General features: G+C 31.8%; 1 protein-coding gene across 1 annotated transcript in view; it reads right to left on the reverse strand.

Annotated features, from left to right (window-relative positions):
- Positions 1 to 21,103, reverse strand: part of Syn (synapsin) — a 340,086-nt gene extending 318,983 nt beyond the window's left edge. The window contains exons 1-2 of the mRNA XM_072521611.1: positions 21,098 to 21,103; positions 19,939 to 20,223 (exon numbers count right to left, since the gene is read on the reverse strand). Of these exons, the coding sequence (XP_072377712.1) occupies positions 19,939 to 20,223; positions 21,098 to 21,103 (291 nt within the window). The remainder of the gene's footprint in view (positions 1 to 19,938; positions 20,224 to 21,097) is intronic.
- Positions 21,104 to 25,947: the final 4,844 nt, after the last annotated feature.

The raw sequence follows: 25,947 nt of genomic DNA on the forward strand, positions 1-25,947 counted from the left end.
AACATTCACGAAACGGGTAATTTTCATGCAAATTTTCAGTAAATTAAGGGTAAAATTCCATATTATGAAAACTTTCTCAATTTAACTCAGTTTTCGAACGGAAAATATTTCCGATTATTTAAACTATTTGAACACGAACTATACGAATACCATATTCACATTTTAGTGGTGTATTATATAATGATTATATCATATTGAGGGTGTTTAAAAAATTTTTTCCCTTTCTATATACTTTTTTAATTTATATACACTGCTACCCTAAACTATCCCACTACTAAATTACCATAAGTTTGAATCTATTTTTCTTCTAAAAGGATGATGGGATTTTGATGATTTTTTTTTCACATTATAGGTCTATTTCTAATATATCACTGTGTTAATATCTTTAGAAAAATATCAACGTTTTATTTGTATACGGGATGTAAAAATAAAGTTGTGTTTTTTATCGTATTTTGCAATACCCTGTGGAATTTTTTAGAGAGAAACGCTAAATCCTATTAATACTTTGAGATGGTTTTATCCTTTTTAAAGATTTTTATAAAAAAAGTCTCGATATCTTTATTATCAAACACTATACAGAACTTCAAACGTAACAAGTTTTTATTAACATTTAAAGCAAATAAAATACTACTTACATGAACTTTATTGACATTTAATACAGCTTAAACTTAAGAAAACATAACCTAAATAATATTTAACAATATCCTCTCCCAAAAACACTTAGTAAGAAGTATTTTCACCTCTACATCAAATTACTTCTTCACAGCGACGTGGAATACTTAAAATCAAGCAGCAAATTTGGTCTTGATTAATTGCATCCCAAACTTCTCTCACCATAACTTCTAAGTCATCAAGAGAGACCGGTGATGTTGTCAGCTCCTAAATTGGTGATCCATACTATCCTACAAATTCTCTATGGGATTTAGATCAGGGCTGCAGGGTGGTCAGTTTATGGTCTCTATTTCAACCTCGTCCAAATAATCACGGACCGCACGTGCAACATGTGGTCGAGCATTATCATGCATTAAAAGAAAATTATTTCCTATTTACGAAGCAAACGGAACTACTATGGTTAGACAAAATGTCTGTAATATACCTTTTACTTGTTAAAGAAGCTCTTTGTAAAGCAACAAGGTCCGTTCGCGCTTTAAGAAATATACCTCCCCAAACCATTATAGACCCTCCATTGAATAAAGTAATAGGTCGTTTGTTGCGCTGTATGTAGCGTTCTCTTGGCTGTAGAGTATCTCTCATACGTCTATCTGAGCTATATAAGCAATACCAAGATTAATTCATCAGTGAACAATACGTGCTCCTAGTCATTAATATCCCAGTCAAGGTGTGATTTGTGACGAAGGTCTTGATGTTTTGTTTCTAAATGAAATCGAACTTTGGCCGGTTTCATCGACTCATTCAACAAAACTTCGTAGCATATGACATACGGAGGTCTTTCTTCACCGTTTTAATTAATAGATGTAAAACTAAAAGCTCAGTATTCGTCACAAACCTTACGACGTTTATTAACCTTTGCAGTGGATGGTCTTTCATTCGCTTCCTCTAAAGCGGAATTATTTGGCTTTAACCAGCGTTTCATTATCACAATCACATTAAAAACGTAATATCTATAAAGTTATGCACACTGTAACGCAACACAAAACAAAATAATGAGAATACGCTTAATTAAATCTTAACACATGAATAATAAAACAAGTGTAAATCTTAAGCAAGTGTGGAGAAAGAGCATAGGCTGTATGCCAGAATGCAAGGTTCGCTGCGCTCACTTGCTTCACTCACTTGCTTTACTCACTTCACTCGGTCAGTCTCGGTCGGATCAACGATTACTAGATTAACATTCATTTATTATTTCAAATGTCCATAGATCAGACCACGGATCCACTAACACATGCTCGAGTCGCCAGGGTTACTCGGACTACAAGTTAAGAAACACTGCAATGGAGAATATTACTTTGTAATTTTACTTCTCCTAAGGAGAAGCTGCAGAGTAACAAGAAGAGGTAGAATAAATAACATGTAGATTAAGAGGAGAATGGAAATGAACTCCGACATAATAGACTACATCGAACAGAAGAGGTTTACCTGGTACGGACATGTCAGAAGAGCAGACCAAAATCGGTGGATAAATAGAATAACAGAGTGGAGCCCGATAGGAAGAAGAAAGAGAGGCAGACCCCAAAGATCTTTCAGAGATGAAGTAGACGAAGCAATGAGTAGGAGAAACATACAGGAAGGGGACTGGCTAAACAGGAAAAATTGGAGAAAACGGTTGAGAAAAGGAATACAGTGAAAACTGTGGAAATCCTTGTATATATATATATATATATATATATATATATATATATATATATATATATATATATATATATATATATATATATATATATATATATATATATATATATATATCTTATACAATACAAATGGGAATTAATAAAAACTAAGCAGAGAGCAGCCCTGATGCAATTGTGATTTCACATAAAATTTACGATATCTGTATAATATGACAGTTATCTTTAATTACAGTTTGATTAATGCACATGCCCCAACTGATCATAAACCAGAGGAAATAAAAGAATAGTTCTTCGAAGACCTAAAGCCAGCCTGCAAGATTGTATTAGCTGACTTGAATGCAAGAATAGGACGAGAGCGAGTTTTCATGCCCACGATAGGAAAGCATAGCCTACACAACATCAGTAGCGATAATGGATTATGACTGATAAACTTAGCAGCAGCACTCAATAGCACCTATTTTGAACACAATAACATACACAAGGTAAACTGGACCTCTCCTGATGGAAGAACAACGAGTCAGATTGATCACAAGTAATAGATTCTAGGCATGAAACAGACGTAATAAACTGGAGAAGTTATAGAAGCGCAAACATAGACTCAAATCATTGCCTAGTGATCTCAATATTGAGGGCTAGAATTTCAAACACCAGTAAAAAAAAATAAAATGGATACAAAAAATGGAATGTGCTAAAGCTGATTTATGCGACAATTGCAGAACGATACTCGGAAAACATTACAAACAGACTAAGGAACCAAAATGTAAATAAAGAAGGCCTTATATCTGTCCTTCTATATACTAGTCTATAGTCTATATCCTACTGTCTGGTCCAGTAGGATATAGACTCCTTCTGGAATAGAATAAAGGAAGACATTGAAGCAGCAGCGAAAGATAAAATAGGAACAGAAATTTGTACCCGTAAAAATCATTAGTTTGACGATGAATGCAAGAATGCAACAAAAGAAAAAATGACGCCTACAGAAAGATACTTACCCGTCGAACTAAAACAACTGTAGAGAATTACCAGACAAACAGAAGAGAAGAAAAGAGGATATACATAAGAAAAAACGAAACCACCTTAATACGGAACTTAAATATATAGAAACCCTCAACAGAGAGAAAGAATTCAGAGCATTCTATAAGGCAATCCAGAAGTTAGAATGGAGACCTATTAACAACAAGGAAAGATGTATTGAGTAGATGGGTGGAATACTTTGTCCAGGCACTTAATACAGAGGTAGAAGAAGAAAATCTGTAAGACGAAAGAGATGTAGTAAGGGAAGAGGAAGATTAGAGTTACCAAATTAGAAATCAAAAAATTGCTTCGAAAATTGATTAAAACGCTTAAAAAAGCATGTTAACCCTCATACAAACTATTTTCAGTAAAAGAAATCCATTTTGATAGTAAATATTTGTATTATTTACAAACTTTTAAGCTCTGGTAATCTATTTCTACAAATCTTTGTTTGTAGTCCTCCAAGGAAAAATAAATATATAATATTATGTTTTCCACATAACTTACTTGTATTAATAAAACATTCTTCAGAATCGTTCAACGTATCCGTTCTCGACTTTAAAACAAAGTAAGTTTCCCTGAGGAACTATAGGTTGTATTTTAATTCAACTGGAACTGGAACTTGAGAGCCATGTTTTCAAATATTAAAACAAAGCTTTACGACTTTGGAATTTTTCATGAATCAAATACTCGGAAAAGGTGAAAAATCGATCGTTAGCGGCTAACAAAGTGTAAATATGTAAGTAAAAGAGAATATGTGGGCGACAAAGTGTTTATTTTTAAGAGCAGTATTTACATTTTATTTTTAAAATATGTTTCCGTTACAAGTTTTATAAAAAAAATGGATAAAAACAAAATAAAGGTAATTAAATAACAGAGAGATTAATTTTTTTACTTTTGTTGATGGTGTAGAACCCGAGTTATTGCTGCATGGAGTTGAAATCGATTTTGATGATAGCTAAAATAGAAACTTTTAATGTCAATGTTTACTTTACTCATATGTCAACAAAAGGTTGTGGAAGTTGGAATGAATTGGATTTAGAAGCTTAATTTTGAAAAAAAATAACTTTTAAAAAAATCTTTTTAAATTTTTTTTTTACATTTCAAAAACTAAGAAATTTTATGAATAAAATGATACAATCAAAAATTGTAGGTTTTGACATACTGAAGCATTAGCTTACTGAAATATTAGCTTTTTTTATTTCTTGCATTTTTAAGTTTTAAACAACCTTGAGTTGGTTGTTGCCACTCAGAGCGTAAGGTCCCTTTTTCGATCTGGGAAATTGTAAGTTCCCTTAAAAAATGTAATCCCTTAATATCGGACTAGTGTCTTAATAATTATAATGTTTTTACTCTAATTATGTAATTTAAGGTTCATCTGACCTCATTATGTGGCTAGTTGCAATTACTTTGATGATAATCTGATAGGATCAAAAATGTTCTAAAAATTTATAAATCCATTTTGGATAATTTTAAAATTATAATAAAAATTTTATACCATTTTACACAGGAAGTTTTTTTTTATTTAATTTTTTCTTCTTCTTTTTCTTCTTTAAGTGCCATCTCCGGGACGAAGGTTGGCAATCATCATGGCTATTCTGACCTTCGAGGCAGCTGCTCTGAACAATTGCCTTGAGCTGCAACCAAACCACTCTCTCAGGTTCTTCAACCAGGAAACGTGTCTTCTTCCTACGCCTCTCCTACCCTCTACTTTTCCTTGAATTATGAATCTCAAGATGTTGTATCTGTATTAATTTTTTACTAATTTTTTTAAACGGTTTTTTTAACTTACAACTTTATAGTTTAGCCTTTTTTATTTACAAAATTGTGAAATTACAATCTTTTGAAAACAAAAATAGGTTATCCTATAGTGTTTTCTCAATTTAAAATGTCTTTAAGATTGTTTGGTAAATGGTATTTATTTCTGTGACGATTGAACTTTACGCACTTTTCCACTAGCACATGTTTTACCGTAAGAAGTTAACCACACTTATCACAAATTGGACGTTCTTCTTTTTTGAACAAATGTTCATGAGAAAACTAGGTATGTCCAAGTCGTAAACGGGAAATAATTATTTGCTTTCGTCTGGATACCTCGGTGGTTGCCATGGTCCAGCCTTATTTTTTATCTCCTGAAGTTTTGGAGTGGATTTTCATTTATTGTTCCAGTTCTCTAACAGATGTTTTATGAAATAGCTTTTTAGATCCATACTTATAGATTGGGGTGATATGGGGATACTGTTGTCGTTTATAGCTTCTTTAGCATTTGTCTGATGCTTCGTTACCTACCTGCTATTCCAACATGTGATGACACCCAGACAAACTTGATGCTTGTATCTTTAGTATGCAATTTATTTAGTTCTTTCTTTATTAGTAAAGCTAATGGATACTGAGTGTATATTTTCCTGATTATTTGTAGTGATGACATAGAATCTATCACGATTTGTCGTTTGTTCATCTTATTTGCATTTGCATTTGCGTGTAGTATCGCTTAGTAAATTGCATAGAGTTCCGCTGTTAATATAGTTGCAGTATATGGAATTCTATGTTTGAATCTCTGTGCTGGTAATTATTGCCACTCCAACTCCATTTTCAGTTTTAGACGCGTCTGTATAGTATACTGTGTAATCGGAATGAGAGTTAATCAGATCTGTGAAGAGTTGTATGATAAGATTAGGGTTGGTGCTATTTTTTGTAATTTTAATAGACTGCAATTGACAGTTAGAATTTTTATAATCCAAGGTGAAGATGTTTTTGTATTAATATAAGGGTGGAAATTGGTTTCAGTTAAGTAGGGGAAACATGCCTATGATGACATACTGCCTTTGATGGCATACCACGTGTAATTTGTAAATCGGTTCCTGTCGAACGATATCGGCTGCATAGGCATGCGCATAGACAGTGTTCAGTTGCAACGGTAAAGTTACTAACACTTATTAGTTCCACAGATAAGTCTGTAATGAAAAGTGTGATTTGTTAAGTGTTGAACTATTATAACGCACGTTAACACAAACAGTTTTTTGACGCTTCTCGTCTGAACTTAAAATGTCCAAAGTAAGTATGCAATTTTGATTAGTATTAAGCTTCAGTAGGCAATTCATTTTAACTTCTGCCATTGTGGTGCTAGAGGATAACGCTCTCCTTTAAATCTGATGCGTACTTACCTATGACGGCATAGCAGATGTGTTCCAATGATGGCACAGTATGCCATCATGTGCACATGTTATATGCCATCAAAGGAAAATGAATAATAATTGCAAAAATTTCAAAAACTCAACTTTTTACTTATATTAAGGTAAAAGTAGATAAACAATACCATTTTGTAGGGTTTTTTAAACAAATTTGGAGCTTTCAAATCGCACACAATCTTCAATAGTAGATTTAAGTGTTAAGTTAATATCTGAAATATCCTTAAAGGTTTAGTACAATCCTTAAGATGCGGAGAGTCCATGACGGATAGCCATGATGATTTCCAACCTTCGATAGAAGATGGAACTTAAAGTAGAACAATCCTTAAAAATTTGATTGTCATAATCTAATTATACCTTAAACAGTCGAATATCTCCTGATATCAGATATAAAGGCTAGGTTTTGTTGCAGGGCCTTTATTAATATGGCGTCTACCAAGAAACATAGGAAGGAGTGGTCGGAAGAGAACATGAATATGGCAATTCAATACATCCAAGAAAAGAAGATGGATGTCTGTTGGCTTCCAAAACTTTTAATGTTCCGGTTACGACACTCCGTAGACGTTTTGCAAACAACTCCGGTGAAAGAAAAGCAGATTTGGGTGGCCGAAGAATTACACTACCTCCTTATCTTGAGCAAGAGTTAGCTACTCATGTGATTGATATGGAAACAAGATTTTTTGGTCTCACAGCGCTAAATTTGAGACGATTAGTTTTCGAACTTGCTGAGAGAAATAACATCAAACACAAATTCAATAAAACGACTCGTCTTGCTGGATGGAAGTGGGTGAGGGGTTTTTTTAAAAAGAAATAGTACCATTTCACTCAGAAACTAGAAAATACATCTCTCGCGCCAGCACAAGCATTTAATAAGAACAATATTAAAGCATATTTGATCTCTTTAGCAAAAGTTTTAGATACTGACAATTTTCAATCGGAAAATGTATTCAACGTTGATGAATCAGGTCTTAGTACTACTCAAACAAGGCCTCAAAAAGTGTTTGCAACCAAGGGACGAAAACAAGTTGTAGCACTGAGCAGTGCGGAACGAGGTCAGCATTTAACAGTTGTATGTTCGATGAATGCAATTGGTACTTTTGTACCACCTGCATTTATTTTTCCCAGAAAAAGGTTCAATAATGAATTAATGGACGCTGTCCCACCCTGAAATTCAAGAATTCAAAGATAAGGTTGTTGAAAAAGAAAAAATTCCATTTACCTTTATTCCATATGTTTCACTCTGTAGCGATCCAAAAAACCTATAAGGCTTAATTCAAGTATCTTAAATTTCATCCTGTATAAAGTTTTAGTTCGGCGTATAAATAATTTATTGCTAACAGGTTTGCTGAACGAACATACATGGTAGGTGTGATTGTTTCTTAATATTTGGCTAAATATGTACTTTGGCTATTGTTTCTTGTTATATGTATTTTGGTTTTAAGAGTTTTCTTTGTCACTCGAAGAAAATTACCCTTTTTGGCAAATTGCCAGTTTATATCTAGTAGCTATTATTTCCAAATTTTTATCCTCATCAATTGTTTTGTTTATGTGATAATAAGACGGTCGCAAGAACTACCTTCACATCTTTTCCGACTCTAAGCAACGCGACCTCGTTCATTTTGTGTACTTCAAACACTATCCATCGCTTGTTGTGTTACAGCCTTCAAGAGTTTTTTCAGAATCTCTTCCGAGTAGGCATTAAAAAGGATTGGTGATAATCGCAGCCTTGTCACACGCCACGTCTAATTTTAATCTTCTCTGACAGATGCTCATTAACGCTATTTCGTATACTTCGAATAATATTAGCGCAAGTGTAGTAGGCACAGTAGATCTATACTCGGCTTGTTACATTGACATAAATCAAATTTTGTTTCCAGTCTATTTCCCAGTATCTAAGTAAAGAGTTTCTGTAGGTGATTCGATAAGCTACTTGGCCTATAATTTTTAAGATTGAATTTATTTCTTTATTTTTCGAAAGGGAATTATAACCGAATACGCCTGATACCCAACTTAAATAAAACTGAAGTAAGCTGTTTTCACCTCAATAACAAACAGGCAAACCAAAAATTAGAGGTCAAAATGAGAAATGTAGCACTACCCTACCAACCCTACCCAAAATATCTGGGGGTTACCTTGGACAGGACTCTCTAGTTTAAAAAACATCTACAAATAACTGCACAAAAAATAAGTAGTAGAAATAACCTTATCCAGAATATTTGTGGTACGAACTGGGGCGCATCTGCTGACACACTACGAACATCTGTGCTAAGTTTGGTTTATTCTGTGGCAGAGTACTGTGCACCGTTCTGGCTAAATAATCGTCATGTGAAAATAGTTGATACGCAGCTTAATATAGCAATGATAATGATTAGCGGCTGCATCAAGACTACTCCACTATATTGGCTTTCGATCCTTAGCCATATTCCTCCGCCTATTCTACGAAGACAAAAGGCGAAGTATTCGAAAGTAAATAGCAACTTGCAACTACCAATCCATGAAGACATCCCGAGTTTAGCAGCAAACCGACTCCCATCCAGAAAACCACCCATAAGAACAGCCCAACAGCTAACAGCAGATGATTTCAATGTTACCTCCAGATGGCGCACGCTGTGGACTGAGGAAGCCCACCTGAAGTATCCAACCTTATTGACCCAGTTCAAAAGCCTGATGGCTTGGACCAGCCACGAAACATATGGAAGAGCCTAAACCGAATTAGAACGGGACATGCAGTATGCGCACATAACCTACATAAATGGGGAAAACAGCCTACCTCCAGCTGCGACTGTCGAGCTCCAGATCAAACCATCCAACACATAGTGGAGACATGTGAATTGAGGGCATATCGAGGGGACCCAAAAGACTTTTTCAAAACTACGCCTGCAAGTCTTGAATTGATAGCTCAACTTGACTTAAAGATATAACCTTATCTGTTTGGATTATCTTGTATTTTATCTGTATTTTGTCTATGTTCGTTTTTATATAATCTTATGTTTGTATTTTTGAATTATATACTTACGCTTTTTACAATTATTTCTGTATTTACCATTTATTTGAAATTTGTTCTTTATGTGGACATAGATTGATGAGTGCGGATTTTTAAATTTAGAAGTGGACCTCTCACTTTCATAGCCCCTAGTATCCTACACCCACTAATTAATATATTTATTCTCTTCGAGCTATTACTTTACAATTGTTAGTGATTTTCTCACACTAATATCCCCTGGTAACATCCCTAATTTTCAATTTATTAGATTCCGTATATAAAAGTATAATTTAAGTTCTTTAGTTTCAAACAATTTTCACAAAAATAAGACTTATTTTAAAACTTCTTCGCCTGTCTTCCTTCAATCTTTCCGATTCAGCGAGTCATTTTTCACGTTTAATACAGACTTATCTCTTGTTATCTTATATCTTTGTAAAAGACGAATCCTCTGAAAAGCCATGATGCAACCCTCGGGGGATTTATCCGTTGAGGGTAGTAGATTTCGAACTTGTCACGTCGCAACGATACACGTGACAGATTTTTTATTGGAAATTGCTGCATGTTCTTGGTTTTATTGGAAGCTACAGACACGAGACGGAAACTTTTTAGATTAAGATAAATAATTTGATGTTTCGTTAAGAATAGACTATAAGTTATTAGATCGGATGATTTTAATGAGTTATTTTAACAATATTTTATATAAAAAAAGTATATACGTGAAGAACAGCTTAAAAAAAAACAGACGACGGACGTGGAAAAGCCCTGATAAAGATACAAGGAACGAAATCGACTATTTCTTAACAAATAAAAAATTATTTTTCATTATATGACTTTAAAATATTTGGTATGCCATCATGGGTTAGTTTAAATATCTATATACGGATGAACAGTGCTACAATGTATTTCGTCCACACCCAAAGAAGTTTTTAGTTCATCGTAAAACATTGAGTTTTGTGATTTTTTTTTATGTTAGTATATATGACACATAATCCTATACCGCGATTTAAATTTTTTGGCGCAATAAATATTATACAAGGTACTAACTTATATAAATAAAGTTTTGAAAAAATTATTCTAAAATTTAAAACTAGCCATAAATTTTTGAACCCGTTGTCTTTCTATATAGATATATTTTCTAGTTGTAGTATCCAGAAAATGTCGTGTTTTCAGAGAATTCAGAATGTATGTACACCCGTAGGTGAGAGATTTCGATTTAAACTTCCCTCTTTTACATAGCTCTCGGATTTTCATACATATTTATCAAGGCTTGAAGGTTATTACGGGTATAGGAATACGACGTAACTTCTGAAGTTGAAATATTTGATGTTTTAAATTATGCAGTTATGATTACTACTAGTTTGCTAGTTCGATGTTTATTTGCAGGTAGTTTTTAAATTGGTTTCTCAAGTTTATCTTGATTGATCATTTATCATAAATTTGGTAAAAAATAGAAATAAGCTAATTCATAAGCTTTGTTGTTGATAAATAAATAGAAAATCCAAATCGGTTTGACAGATTTGTATATATATATATATATATATATATATATATATATATATATATATATATATATATATATATATCTATATATATATATATTATTGTGATATTTAAAGTCTTGGTGCGCCAAGCAATAATTAGCTAATTAATTTTTTTGATTAATTAAAATTATTTAAATGATATGATTATGACTCTATCACAATTTTTAATTCTTTTATCTCAGGGTTAAATTCGTGCTTCAATATCTATGCTATTACATGTGAAAGGTACGGTCCAAAGAATACCGGAATAATAAAAAACACATATGATCTAACACTATATATTGAAATAAAAATAATGAAATAATTCACACTCAAAAGTTTTCAATAAACAAATCTCATATAATGATTCTCAAAATTTTGTTCTACGTACGTGAACAATCAAAATTAATGGTACAAACAATATTAATTGAAATCTCAAAATCCCAAACTATTCTAACTCTCCTAATCAAATATTTATATCTTTTCTAAATTAAGTGTAAAAATTGTGTTATCAATAAAAGAAAAAACTGCAGACAACAAAAATATCTCTCTCTGATGATGAGTGGTCCAAATCCTTGTTCCTTGTAGACTATATTATCTCCTCTCAACCGCTCCCTATGTAATCAGCAATCTTACAACAGATTGTTGCAAGTATATCGTCCTTAATGATCTCCTTCAAAAGCCCAAATCATTCAAATTATGATAGCCTTTCTCCTCTCGATAAACTGAATCTCTCGTTGGCCCGAGTGAAAAATGACTCTTGGAATATCTTCTCTTTACGATAAACTGAATCTCTCGTTGGCCTGAACAGTGACTCTTGGAATATAAGTAGAAAAATATGACTTACAATATTTTGCTGCTTCAGCTTCTGTCAGATACACTAACTCCACAAAAACTCACTAACATTCAACACTACTGCTTGCTACTTCTCGGGAACCGCCAGAGAACAATCACTGTTCGTCTTACAGACTTGGAAAACCAACTGATTATCTTTTCTCTCTCCTAAATCTAGCTAAACTTTCATTCCTACATACCTATCCCACCTTTTTCAATCTCCGCCAATCAAAACTCGTCACAATTCCCCCATTTTTTCATTTCGATAACAAACAAATTTTTACCTATAATTATAAAATTTCCTAAAACTTATTTACAAATAATATTTTTCTATAATTCTTAAAAACTAACAAAAACCTCTTTCTAAAATCTCTTCTATTGTCTTTAATCACTGCATTAATGTATTTGGAAAACCCGGTTCAATTGTCTTTGGATTTCACTTAAAATTATGCGGGTCACTCAAGTATAACAAAGAAATAATTTATGCATAGTTTACATTTTGTTTAATACAGGTAATCCAAGAATTTAAAAACTTTCCTTCTTCAAAATGTCTGTTGGTTATTATCCTACTTATCTGAATTATTTTAATGTTTTTGAACTTTGAAATATTTTAATCAACCCAATATTTTTCTCGATTTTACATATCATAACAATATATATATATATATATATATATATATATATATATATATATATATCTATATATATATATATATCTATATATATATATATATATATATCTATATATATATATATATATATATATATATATATATATATATATATATATATATATATATATATATATATATATATATATATTAATGTGATATTAAAAGTCAGAGGTGCGCCAAGCAATTAATTAGCTAATTAATTAATTAATTAAACTTATTTAAATGATGCAACTATGATTTTATCACACTATTTAATTCTCTTATCTCAGGGTTATATTCGTGCTTCAATATCTATGCTTTACATATGATAGGTAAGGTCTAAGGAATACCGGAATAATAAACATATATGATACAAAATTATATATTGAAATAAAATTCACACTCAAATATCTTCAACAAAAAATATCTCATATAATGATTATCAAAATTTTGCTCTACGTACGTGAACCTTCAAAAATTAATGTTATATACTATATAAATTAAAATTTCAAATCAAAATTGTTGTTCTATATCTCCTGATAAATATTTCTATCTTTTCTGAAGCAATTAAAAAAAACTTTGTTGATAAAGAAAAACTGACGAATGGTAAAAGAAAAACTATCTCTCTGATGATGAGTTGTCCAAATCCTTGTTCCTTGTAGCCTACACTATCTATTCTTAGCAGTTCCCTAGGTAATCAGCAATCTTACAACAAATTATTGCAACAAACTCTCGTCTTCAATGATCTCCTTCAGATGCACGTATCGTTCAAAAGATGCTAGCCTCTTCTGCTCTCGATAAACTGAATCTCTCGTTCCGACCTGAACAGTGACTTTTGGAATATATAAATAGAAAAGTATGACTTACAATATTTTACTGGATCAGCTTCCGTCAGGATACACTTAGTCCACGAAACTCACCAACATTCACTTCTAATGCTTACTATCACTTGGGAACCGCCAAAGAACAACGACTGTTCGCCTTGCACCTTTGGAAAACAACTGATTTTTTTTTCCCTCAAAAATCTAGCTAAACTCTCATTCCTACGTAAATATCCCACTTTTTCCAAACTCCGCCAATCAAAGTTCGTCATATTTATCCCCATCTACCATTTAGATAACAAACAACAATTTTACCTACAATTATAACTTTCCTAAAAACTATTAACATGCTAATCGTTTCTACAAATTCTTAAAAACTAACGGAAAATTATACATTTTAAATATTTCGATTCTATTTTCTTATTCACCGTATCGGCGTACAAGTCTATTTGGAAAATCCACTCGCATTGTTCCATTATTTCACTACGTTCACTCAAATATATTTTACAAAGAAAATAATTTATGCATATCTTTAAATTTTGTTTACTACAGGTAATCCAAAGATAATGGACTTTCATTTCTTCGAAATATCTTTTATAGTTTATCAGTTGAAATATTTTGAATTATTATATTTTATACTTTGAAATATATTAAAAGCAAACCAATATTATTTTAAATTTTACATAGCATAACAACTCTCCAGGATATCTTGAAAATTTATTTAGATGGTCAATTAAGTAATTTTATTTTCATCTTTGGCTGATAAAATGAATCATAACAATATATATATATATATATATATATATATATATATATATATATATATATATATATATATATTTATATATATATTTATATAAAAAAAATGTGCACTCGTAAGTGAATGGGATATTTAGTGTTATTATATATATATATATATATATATATATATATATATATATATATATATATATATATATATATATATATATTTTCTCCCAACGTATGAAGTGAGCCACATATCAAAAGAAACTGCGGTTGAAGTGAGGTCCTGTACAAAGTGAGGTCCAGTATATGGACCTCACTTGGTCAATCAATGTAAGACTTTTTCGTAGACATGTACTGATGGCAAAAACTGTTTTTTTACAAAAAAAAGTGGGACCTCATTTTGTATGGTCCACATCAATTTTTAGTTCAGAGATTTTCCGCATAGAGGCGCTGACTTTGGCGTATATTTTCTAACCATGTATATTCTATGCCCTGTTGAATAACATACGATACACATAGTGAGGACCATACAACTGGCAACATCTGTTCAACCTATTTTAAAACAGTGGACCGTCGAATAAATTCAAATAGTACAAAAATGTATAATACTTTAATCCTTTTTGAGAGCGTAGGCGCAAAATTTCGATCGAATTATTTTTAACCGCATTTATTTTTTTCGAATCGTGAGAAAACTAATAAGTAGATATTTTAAAAAAATTTAAACTCAGAATAAAAGACTACAGTATTGCCGAGGGCAGAAAGTCCCTTATAATAAACAAAAAGTTTCTTTTGAATGATATATTTAAAATAAAAAATCAGACTAAAATTTTTTTCACCTCTGTGACTTATTAAAATAAATATTATAGAAGTTCTCAGGGACTTTCGATCATAGATAATACAGTAATATTTCATTCTGCGTTTAAATTTTTCAAAAATACTTAATAGTTTCCTCAGGATTCGTAAAAAATGAACGCATTTAAAAACATTTCGAGCGAAATTTTGCGCCTGTGTTTTCAGAAAGGCTTAAAATAATATACATTCTTGTAATCAGTATTTCAAAAGCTTTTAAATAAGGTGTCACATGATGTACTTTCCTATTTAGAAAATCAAAGTTATGGCTGTCACCTGAAATTTTCTTTTATAGAAACCTTTACAAAATTTGCAAGGTAAATAGGATGATATTGTTGCTGGTTCTAGTTCTCCCAATAAAGGTTTTCGCACAGGGACAACACGATCATTGGTACAACTTTTTAGAAAATTTCCCTTGCTTCTGAGTTTATTAAAAAGTATTTTTCTTTTTTTATTACCAACTGAACATGACAAAATTTCTTGAACTTCAATCTCGGCTTCATGATGTCTGGTAATATATCGAGAAAATTTAAGAACTTCTGTATCGCAAAAAAATCAATAGTCTTTTTTATTACATAATCTTTTTTCTTTTGATCTCATTACCTAAAAAAATGGTAAAAACAGAAAATGTTTTTGATAAATAATAAACATTAAGCATTTCAGAAACTTTAAAATATTTATGCAAAAAGTTAATTGTATTGTACAGGGTGAGTCAAATTAGATGCAAAGTATGGGGATCTCGTAAACGGTAAAACATAGGGAGAAGGGTAAACTGGGGCAAAGTTGCGTAATCAAAAGCGCAATAATTTGACACTAAAAAATCAAGGATATCTTAAGCCGTTTTGAAAAAATTCGCAAAAAACCAAAATTTTGCAATTCGGTTTTTATTTATTTTTGGAGTTATTAACAGACTAAGAACAAATCACTTTTTCATTGTCGCTTCTAATGCTCTATTAAACCGTTATAAAAATTTTTATATCCGACGTTTCGTCTTTTTGGAACCATCATCAACTTCATTTTTTCCCATAGTACTAAATTCAGTTTTCTGCAGATTTGATATTATCTTTTTATTAGAAATTCAACGATATATAAAACTTTATTGCTAGACAACGTTTCGATGCCATAACACTTTATGGCTATAAGGACTTTATAGTAGACCTTATTTAGTGAAAAAAAGTTTATATAAACATAGGTTGTATAATGCTTTTTTTCTGAGATACAGGGTCATAAAGTATAAATATTTTTTTAGTTTTTTGCATATATCTCAAAAATGGTATCTACAATTGACCAATTTTACAATTATTAAAGCGGCATCCAAACTTGTCTAAAATACAAATAAACTCATCTTATTATCAATCAGTGGTGTACATTGGGGTTACTAGTTGCACAATTTTAAATAGAACTTCTACGCCACTGCATATTTGGCAACATTTCTAAATTTTATTAAATTCTCAATCAATTTTACATAAAAAATGCCTGTTGTAAAAATGTCGTATCTCTTTTAGTTTTTGAGAAAAACAGCAGTTAATCGTTCTTTGCAGATATTTTTTTAAATGTAAAAATTTATCTTTTTTAATATTTGCTGTTGGTAAAAGTTCATAGTAAAAATAATATTAAAAAAATCGGTTGCTTGTAAAGTCGGTTTTACGGGCGAAGATTTTACGTGACAACGTCTTTTTCTCGGTAGAATATTTATTGATATGAATATTATTAAATTGCACAATAGGAACAAGGAATTGAATGAAAATAAGAATTGCACAAATTTTAACTATAGAAATATATTTTGTTTACTAAAACATTGTACATGTAAACTTAAACTTAACTAATTTCTATTTGAGTGATTTTGTTGAGGATAGGACGATGATAGGAGAAATATGAAATGAAAGGAAGTGTTTCTGCTGTAATGTGTCTTGAACGCCAAGAACGCTCGAGAAAGACAGAGACACAAGCACGGAAGCACGCACCGATTCAACACGCCTAATTCTCTAGTGCTGCGCGCGCAGCGGACCGATCATGTTTGAGTGGGAGAGAGACGCAAGGCATTCGCCGGTCCGGCGGGCCTCTCTCTCGTTCGGTGACTCACTGTAACAGACGTGAGCGGGCGTTACACTTTTTCATGAATGACTCCGAGCCACAACCTAATTTAAGACGTTGTCACGTCAAAATATTAAATTTTGTACAAAATGTTATTATTCATCAATAAGAATATTATGATTTTTTACTATTAACTTCTATGAACAGCCAATATTAAAAACGATAAATTTTAGCATTAAAAAAAAAACACTGCAAAGAATGATTAACTGCTGTTTTTCTCAAAAACTAAAAAGATACGATATTTAAACAACAGGAACTTTTCATGGAGATTTATAGAAATGTTGCCAAATATGCAGTGGCCTAGGAGTTCTATTTAAAATAGTGCAACTATTAACCTCAGTGCACGTCACTGATTGATAATGTTATGAGTTTATTTATGTTTTCGATAAGTTTGAATGGCCCTTTAATAACTGTAAAATTAGAAGTTAATTGTAAATACTATTTTTGAGATATTTGCGAAAAACTAAAAAATGATTTATATGTTATCACCCCGTATCTCAGAAACAAATCATTATACGACCTTTGTTTATATGAAATTTTTTTCACTAAATGAGGTCTAGTGTAAAATCATACTTCAAAAAAACAGACTCACCCTGTGTATTATTTTTCCATTTAATTTCACTGAAGATGGTTTTATGAAGTCGAAACGTTGTCTAACAATAAAGTTGATGATGGTTTCAAAAAGACGAAAGGTCGAATATAAAATTTTTTATAACGGTTTAATAGAGCATTAAAAGCGACAATGAAAAAGTGTACAAAAGCAAATGCAGACAACCCCTATTCCCTATTTAAAAATAAGAGGAGAGGGAAGTGGAACGGTGGGGTTTCGTTATTTCCTTAAAATATAATAAATACTGCCAAATATCGAAGTGGACTGTTTTCCTTGGCCCACATTGTAACACATAATATTGCAATATAAATTTCGCATTCCTGAACTATCACTGTATCCTCCATTTTGATTATTATTTTTCTCAACTAATGCCATTTTCAAAATTCTTGATTTCCTATCCATCTTTAATGTAAATTATTGAAAAATATAAAACTATTTCTTTGAGCTAGTCTCCGACAAGTCTACCGTGATTTGATGCTTAGGTACTAAAATGTTATAAAATTAACAAACAGTACGAGCAAGAACAAAGCGAAATCCTTCTTATAACTACAAGTTATACTGAAACATCTAAACAATAATTCTTACTGTGTTATACAGAAAAAGGCGGTAGAAACCACTAATCTCATATTTATCGACAACACTGTAGGGTCCTCACTTGATGAGCTGTAAGGAAATATACACGTAAAGTTGTCCTCTCTTTGTGTGCATAACTAAAAAATATATACAGTCTCACTTTAACAGCTGCGTATAATGGCCTCACTTGGGTGGCAATATACTTGAACAATACGGGACACATACACGTAATTTTTTTTGTGTATATTGCTCATTTTTTAATTACTATTTACTTGTCAAGGTCACTATGAAGAGTTGATATATATATATATATATATATATATATATATATATATATATATATATATATATATATATATATATATATATATATATATATATATAATAACAACTAATAAACTAAAATTTATACTACAATAAAACAGTAATATAACAAGATATGTATGTCTTTTCATTTTTTTAAAAATATTATTTCTCTATCTATATTATTAACTTATTATTAAAATCCGTAAAGTAATTTTCGAAATCAAATTCAGATTTTTGCTTTAATCTGTGCCTTCTAAGAATTGCAAGGCAAAACAGACGTTAATAAAGATGTTATTAGAGACATGGGGAATCTAAAATTTGCATTCCACAACATATCTCCTCAACTAAGCAAAAATCCTAGCGAATCGCTATTTGCGTCCATTCGAAGCCATGTTAGAGTTGCTTCCTAAGACAGAATAGATTTCTTTTCACGTTCAGAACGACTGTGAAAGCCGTTCTGAAGAGGCCTATTAGGCCGAAATACGTATAAGCGGATACACAGAGGCACTGTACGTGAAATCAAATCTTAATTGTCTTTTCCTTTTTATTATTAAAATCTTTTACAGCTATCAAAAACCAATAATCAGGCTAATATGCAAAAAAAAACAAAGTGGAAATCGATCGAAAATATAACCAAAACACCAGCTACCAACAAACCGAAACTAAACGCAAAATATCAGATTGAAACATAAGTATAAAGCAAATATTAGAAAATGAATCACAAATACAACCTATAACACTAAACTTCTATCAAGTAACTTACTTGAGTACTTCTATGAAGTAATTAATAATGTAGATCAAAAAATACAAAATATTAGATCAGAAGTTAATAAGAATCGGATATATCATATTCTTTAAAAATTGTAGAAAAAAATGAAACGTTCGGAAGAGAAATATTATATACAAAATCCCAAAAAATATTGCTTTTTGGACCAATCTGGAATATAATGTGTTCAATACGCATAAAGCGACGAAGTAATTTCTAAACTCATAGTTAAGATAAAAATGTGACGTTATGCGGACGGATCAAAGTGATGCTTCTAAAATAACCATAGTAAATAGGCCGGTTGGAAGAAGAAGAGGAAGACCTAAACTCAGGTATCTGGATGATATGCAGGACGATTTAAAGGAGATTGGAGTAAGGGTATGAGAAGACACAGTCGACAGGGAGGAATAGAAGAACGTTTTGAGGTAGGCCAGGGCTCACGAAGGGCTGTAGCGCCAATTGATGATGATGTGATCAAGATTAGGGATGTTATATTATGGACCAATTTTTTTTTAAATCTGATAGCTTCTAACTCCTTTTTTACAACTACATTAAAACGTGGATGTCGAGTATACACAAAACATCTTTAAGGTGTAAGTGTGGAATACAAATACTCAAAGAACCATTGACTAATTTGCCTTAAACAGTCAAAATGTTAGAAGAATGCTTACTTGTGGTTGTGATGTAACCGGTGGCTTCGAATAAGGGTCCACTGGAGCTTCTCCATCTTCACACTCCGAGGACAAATCCCCGGAGCTGAACCTCCTCTTCAAGTAATTGACATTCGAAGTGAAGGACTGTCTGAAGCTGCTGAACGAAATGGTGGGGCCGTTAGCGGTTGGGCCGCAATACTTGCTACAGTCACTAATTTTGCCGGCTCTAGGGGCGCCCTTTGCTTGCACTACGATCGGATCAACGACGCGGTGCAAAACGATCACACGATTTGGAACCACGACCTACACGACGGAATCTGAAAATAAATAAAATGTATTAATTATTTATTTTTAAAATTCTAATCGATCATGAGTGTTCAGTGTTGGTTTTCAGTTTATTTCACAGGTCCTCAAAAACGTGTTGCTTAAAAAAGTACTCTCTATGTCAATGAGAAGAGTAGAATTGTTCCATTCCCTTTTTGGTATCCAAACTGACAATTCGAAAGTAAATTATTGTTCTGTAATCAACATTCAAGTAATTGTTTTATGATATGTTGCAGCAGGGTTTTAAGCATCGAGTTAGAATCTATGGAGAAGCTATGAGCATATTAACGTGTGTATTAAAAACGGCGTAGGTAGGCGTGGCTAACGGTGATACCAATATGGCGGTGGGATCATGGCCGGACTCAATAATATTAAAACTACTATAAAAATATGACTAGTTATTCAGAAGATTTAATCATAATCTACAAAGTGCAATACATTTTTAATAAACTATGATTTATTTATTCCGCGGTAAACACTAAAAACACGATATATTATACATAAAGATAAATTAATACAGCTAAATACTATTAATTTATTCTCTGAAGTACGGGCCATTACTTTGTTAACATATTTGTATACTAACCTGTAGAACGTTATTCCTGAAGATTTTTTATTAACATTGCTTCTGCCACTGCAACTACGTTGAGAACAAGAAACCATTATTATGCACTATCACCATATATTATTACAGTTTCTATAAAAGTATTATAAAACTAAAAATATTCGAAAAACAACAAACGTAAATAAACATATACGATCTGTCACAAGTGTCAAAACAATATGGCCGAAGTGAGGTCGTTTTTAGTCACGTGATGCTCTCTCCATAGATTCTAACTCGATGGTTTTAAGCATACATGACAGAATCAGGATCATGAGTTCTGTATAAATGTGACAGAACTTAATCTTTGCCAAGTTTTAAATTGGGAATAAAAAAACTTCTACGAATTTAACTGTTATTGAGTTAAATAGTATATAAATATTTAAACATATTCAGTTCAAACAAGAGAACTTAAGCCAACTTCGGAAGATGTAAGAGCATATGGTGTTTGATTTTTGAAACCACAAGAAATATTTACCCAAATTCAGGTTGGTGGTGGTTAATTAGTAACAAAATAATAATAAAAACAAATTTTATTGATACAATTCTACTCACTATAGAATGTGGTAAAAAACTGAAATCCCAACAACAAACTAATACTTCTATAAGAAAAGCCTATGGTAGCTAGGCTCGTAGTGATGAAGACAAAGTAAGCACTTTTGCGAAATATATTATGCATATATTACAACCACATCAGAAATAAGCACATGCAGACGACAAAAAATCCATTTTAAGTATACTGGACGCCCCATATAAGATCAGTGCACCAATCAACTAAATAAAAATTTGTGAAATCACAGAAGTCATTGCAAAATTAAACAAAAAAAGTACCAAGTTATCATCTTATTATGGGACTAATACTAAACAATTTACCTGAAGAGGTTAATAGGCAAATACTGTATCTTTTTATACTTTCCTTGTATATTTTGGATACTCGCCTGTCAAATGGAAAGTAGGTAAAATATTTATGGTCCCAACACCTGGCAAAGACCCAAATGAGATCTCAGCAAACCCTCCGATAAATCTTTATTTAAACTACCAATTTTGCTTTAGACCAGTGATTCTTAACCTGAAAATTTCTTACTAATTGGGGGGCGTGAGCATATCAGAAAAAAACACCAACAACATTGACTAATTTACTAAAATCAAAGCAAAACAAAATTCTAACAAAATAAAAAATAAAATACACATGAACACTGATATAATAGGTACACCTATAAAGAGTACTGATCTAGTACTATGAACTTATCAATAAGAAATTATAAACAAGTTTAATATATATTAGTGACTTTCTTGGGCCTGTTTTACAGAGTAATGTTTATCGAAACAAGGTGTTATATTAGAAATAGACCCTTTCAGTTTTTTTCTATATAAAGCTGCGATCTATATTTGGTTTTCAAAGCAGCCACCGCCAAAAATCTTGTTTCGCAAAGGTAGGATAAGAAAAGCGATAATAGTATACGGAACGCTCTGGTTTTCAGTGCAGAAAACTCATCATTTATCCCTGCCCAAAATTCAAAGAGGAATTTATTGTTAAACTATTTGTTAATTTCGACATTTTCAGTAAAGTTTCCACGGATTACACGGACACGGACACGGATTACACTGACACGGATTCCTAACCCTCTCATAACTAACTATTAATTTGTCGTGTGCAAAAGAATGTCTTTTAAAATTTTTTGTCAGCATCGCTAAATGATTTTCAATGGTTACAAAAACAACTTTCACGTGTTGTTCTTCAACCTTGTAAGTTTTAATACATTCATCTACATTTGAAAACATTTCTAGGTTTCTTTTTTGTTAAATTTCTGCTCCACAATTCCAATTTTTTACAAGAAGCATTAACTTTATCACTTGTATCCAATATGTGTATTGGCTCATATATGTGTATTGTTTCTCGAATATGTCAACCAAGTAGCTCAATTTCATCAAAAATTAACCCTCTCTAAACATCTCAGCTTCCAGTCTATTTTCTTCTTCTAGAAAAATGGCGATTTCATGTTTTAATTTAAAAACATCTAAGAAGTTTCCACGCGATAACTATCGTGCTTCATAATAAAATAATAATGCTGAATGTACTGTACCTATGTCTTTACAAAGTGCAGAAAAGATTCTAGTTTTCAAAGGTCTCTTATTTTTATGTAAATAACTACTGTTACAACCGCAGTTAGTACAATATTCAGACCAGGAGACATTTCTTTGGAAGCTAGAGCTTCTCTGAGGATCATACAGTGTGTCCATGTACACACAGACTTTTGTTTCACAAGCGCTTGCAGACATTCAAATTTTCGTACATTGCACGAGCACCATCGGTGCATATTTCAAGACAATTCTTTCACTCTATTTTTACTTCATTTATACAGTCATTTAAGATATCAAATAATTCGAGCGATGTTGCTTTAGTAGTAGTTCTTCTACTACTGCTATACTACTGACGCCATCATAAAATCGAACATAGGCAATAAAATGAGCATCTTTATTGCTACCTGTTGGCTCGTCAAACTGAATCAAAAACAGCTTGTCGCGGGTAGCTGATCCTGTACATCTTCAGCTATATCACTAATTCAACGGGCAACAGTATCATTTGATAGAGGTATAGACTCCACTTTTTTGACAAAATTATCTCTAACCACAGTTTCTACAATTTTAATTGCAGCTGGCAAAATAAGCACTTCTCCAATAGTGTAAGACTTTTTAGATCTGGCTTTTTGATATGAGACTTTATAAGAGACAAGTAAAGCTTTTTTTATTAACAGTCAAATTTTTTTAATGATTTTTGCTTTTCATGTGATTTTATTTTAACTCGAAGAATTCTCGGGATTTGTTAATGTACTTACTATGAAGCGTTTCCAGATGTCTTCCAAGTTTAATAAGTTTTATGCTGTCAAATGCTAAGTTTTTGAGGAAATGATACACAGAGGCCTTTCTTCTTTCTTTACTTCAGTACGGGTAAACTAAATATGTTCTAGATTTTATTTTTGGAACCACTCTCGCCTATGCTCTGGTTGATGCTTCACTAGTATCGAATGCTCGCTTACGCCCAGTTAAAAATTTATCCATGATTTTGTATAAATTTATGTTTACTGCTTGGAGTATTTTAATACCGTAAACTGCACTTAACACGCAAACTACAGCATAAACATTCACAATAAATTTAGCTAATACAGAAGTACTGACTCACTAAGACTGGTCTCGCCAAGAGAGACATCAGTTTCGGATTCTCGGTAATTTGGTAATTAAAGTTTTACTGTAAGTTTAACGTCAAAATACTCAAGGTACATTATTATTGCTTACATATATTGTTATTGTGAAAATAATTATAGAAAATTGAGTCGCAAATGGTAAAAGGTTAAGAAACGCTGCTTTAGACAAGAACATGGTACCATCGGGCAAATACTTAGTGTAGCCGAGAATAGCTAGAGATGCCCTTCCTAGACGTCTTTCAGGCATTTGCCAAGGTCTAACATGATGGTCTTTCAAAATAAAGTCACAGCTACCTAATCCCATAACCAAAATACAGTCATATACAACAGATAGATCTTTCTTAATTAATTTTGGCGAAGCTTCACCATAATTAACCACTTAAATTGGAAAAAACATATATCATTCAAACGACGATAATTGAACTTTATAAGAAAATGTACTGGTACAAATATGCAAAGACTACAAAGTTTCCAACCTCAAGTCCCTCATGATGTCTGCAATGCCCCATGGTATGTGTCAAACTATGTTATTCATCATGACCTGAAGGTTGAAGCTGTTTAAGAAACAAATGTCACTATAGAGCAGGGCGGATCTGTGAAAAAACGACTACGTTTGGATGTGAGAGGTGGCATTATCATTTTTGCAGAAAAACTTGTGTAATAACTTTATTAATAATAATTGACTTTGTCCCTTCCAAATAGGTCTGAAACATTAAAAAAATTGAAATATTTAAAAATTACTAAAAATATCGTTTTTTTTTACTTGACTTACTTATAACATTAAAATAATTCATTTTGGAGCAAAGTCGTACGGAAATAAAATAACGACACTTAAAAAAAGAGAAGAAAACATGCCTTTTATTATTTAAAAAGCTTTTTGAAAGATGTTTTGAATTTGACCAGTGATTTTATATAATTTTGGTGCACTGATTCCAAATCTGCAAACCAATTTTTTCTATCACGTAAGATATTTTAGCAAATTAAAAAATAAAAAAAACACCAAATGTGCTTATAAATACATTTATTAATATATTTTAAAAATAAGAGTAATGTTCAAAATAAAGATAACTACATATTTTGTATGCACAACTTAATGAAATCTTTTCCTTTTTGTCAAAACACTGCGTTTGGTAGAAATTTTTCTATAAATTTTGTCAGGATTATCACGTTGTAGCATCCAACGGTAGTCTGCCATCATGGATACGCTCCATTTACCCTGATAACGTCTTTCCATCTGCTTAATGTCTTGGTAGAAACGTTCCCCTTGCTCTTCGCTAACAGCTCCAAGATTTCCTGAAAATTGGTCTAGATGAGCGAATAAAAAATGTACTTTTAAACTCATATTGCATCCTAGAATACGAAAATTTTGTAGCATTTGTGTGACAATGTTCTCATAGTATGGAACTTTCTTATTTCCCAAGAACTTTTCGATAACTTCTTTAAATGAAGTCCACTCTTTCTTTTCGATAAGCGTCATAAAATTTTGAGTTTTCGTCTCTGCATAAAAATCTAATGTCGGGACCAAAAAAAACTCCTTCTTTTAATTTTGCATCGGACAACTTGGGAAATTTTGAACAAATATATTTAAAACATTCTCCGTTTTTGTCAATAGCTTTAACAAACTGTTTCATCAAACCTAATTTTATATGCAGAGGGGACAATAAAATTCTTTCACGATCAACTACGACATTGTGTTTTATGTTTTTACTTCCTGTCGTAAGGTTTTCTCTTGTAGGCCATTCTTTTTGGGTCCAATGTGTATCTCGTGCTCGTGTATCTCGTGAATGTCCCATTCACAAATGAAGCAAGGATATTTAGTATAACTTGACTGTTACCCAAGTAGTATACACAGAATTTTTAGATCTCCAAAAAGCATCCAGTTATGGTCTAGGTATTTAA

The sequence above is a fragment of the Diabrotica undecimpunctata genome, chromosome 2 (genome assembly GCF_040954645.1).
Source record: "Diabrotica undecimpunctata isolate CICGRU chromosome 2, icDiaUnde3, whole genome shotgun sequence".
NCBI classification, from domain to species: domain Eukaryota; kingdom Metazoa; phylum Arthropoda; class Insecta; order Coleoptera; family Chrysomelidae; genus Diabrotica; species Diabrotica undecimpunctata.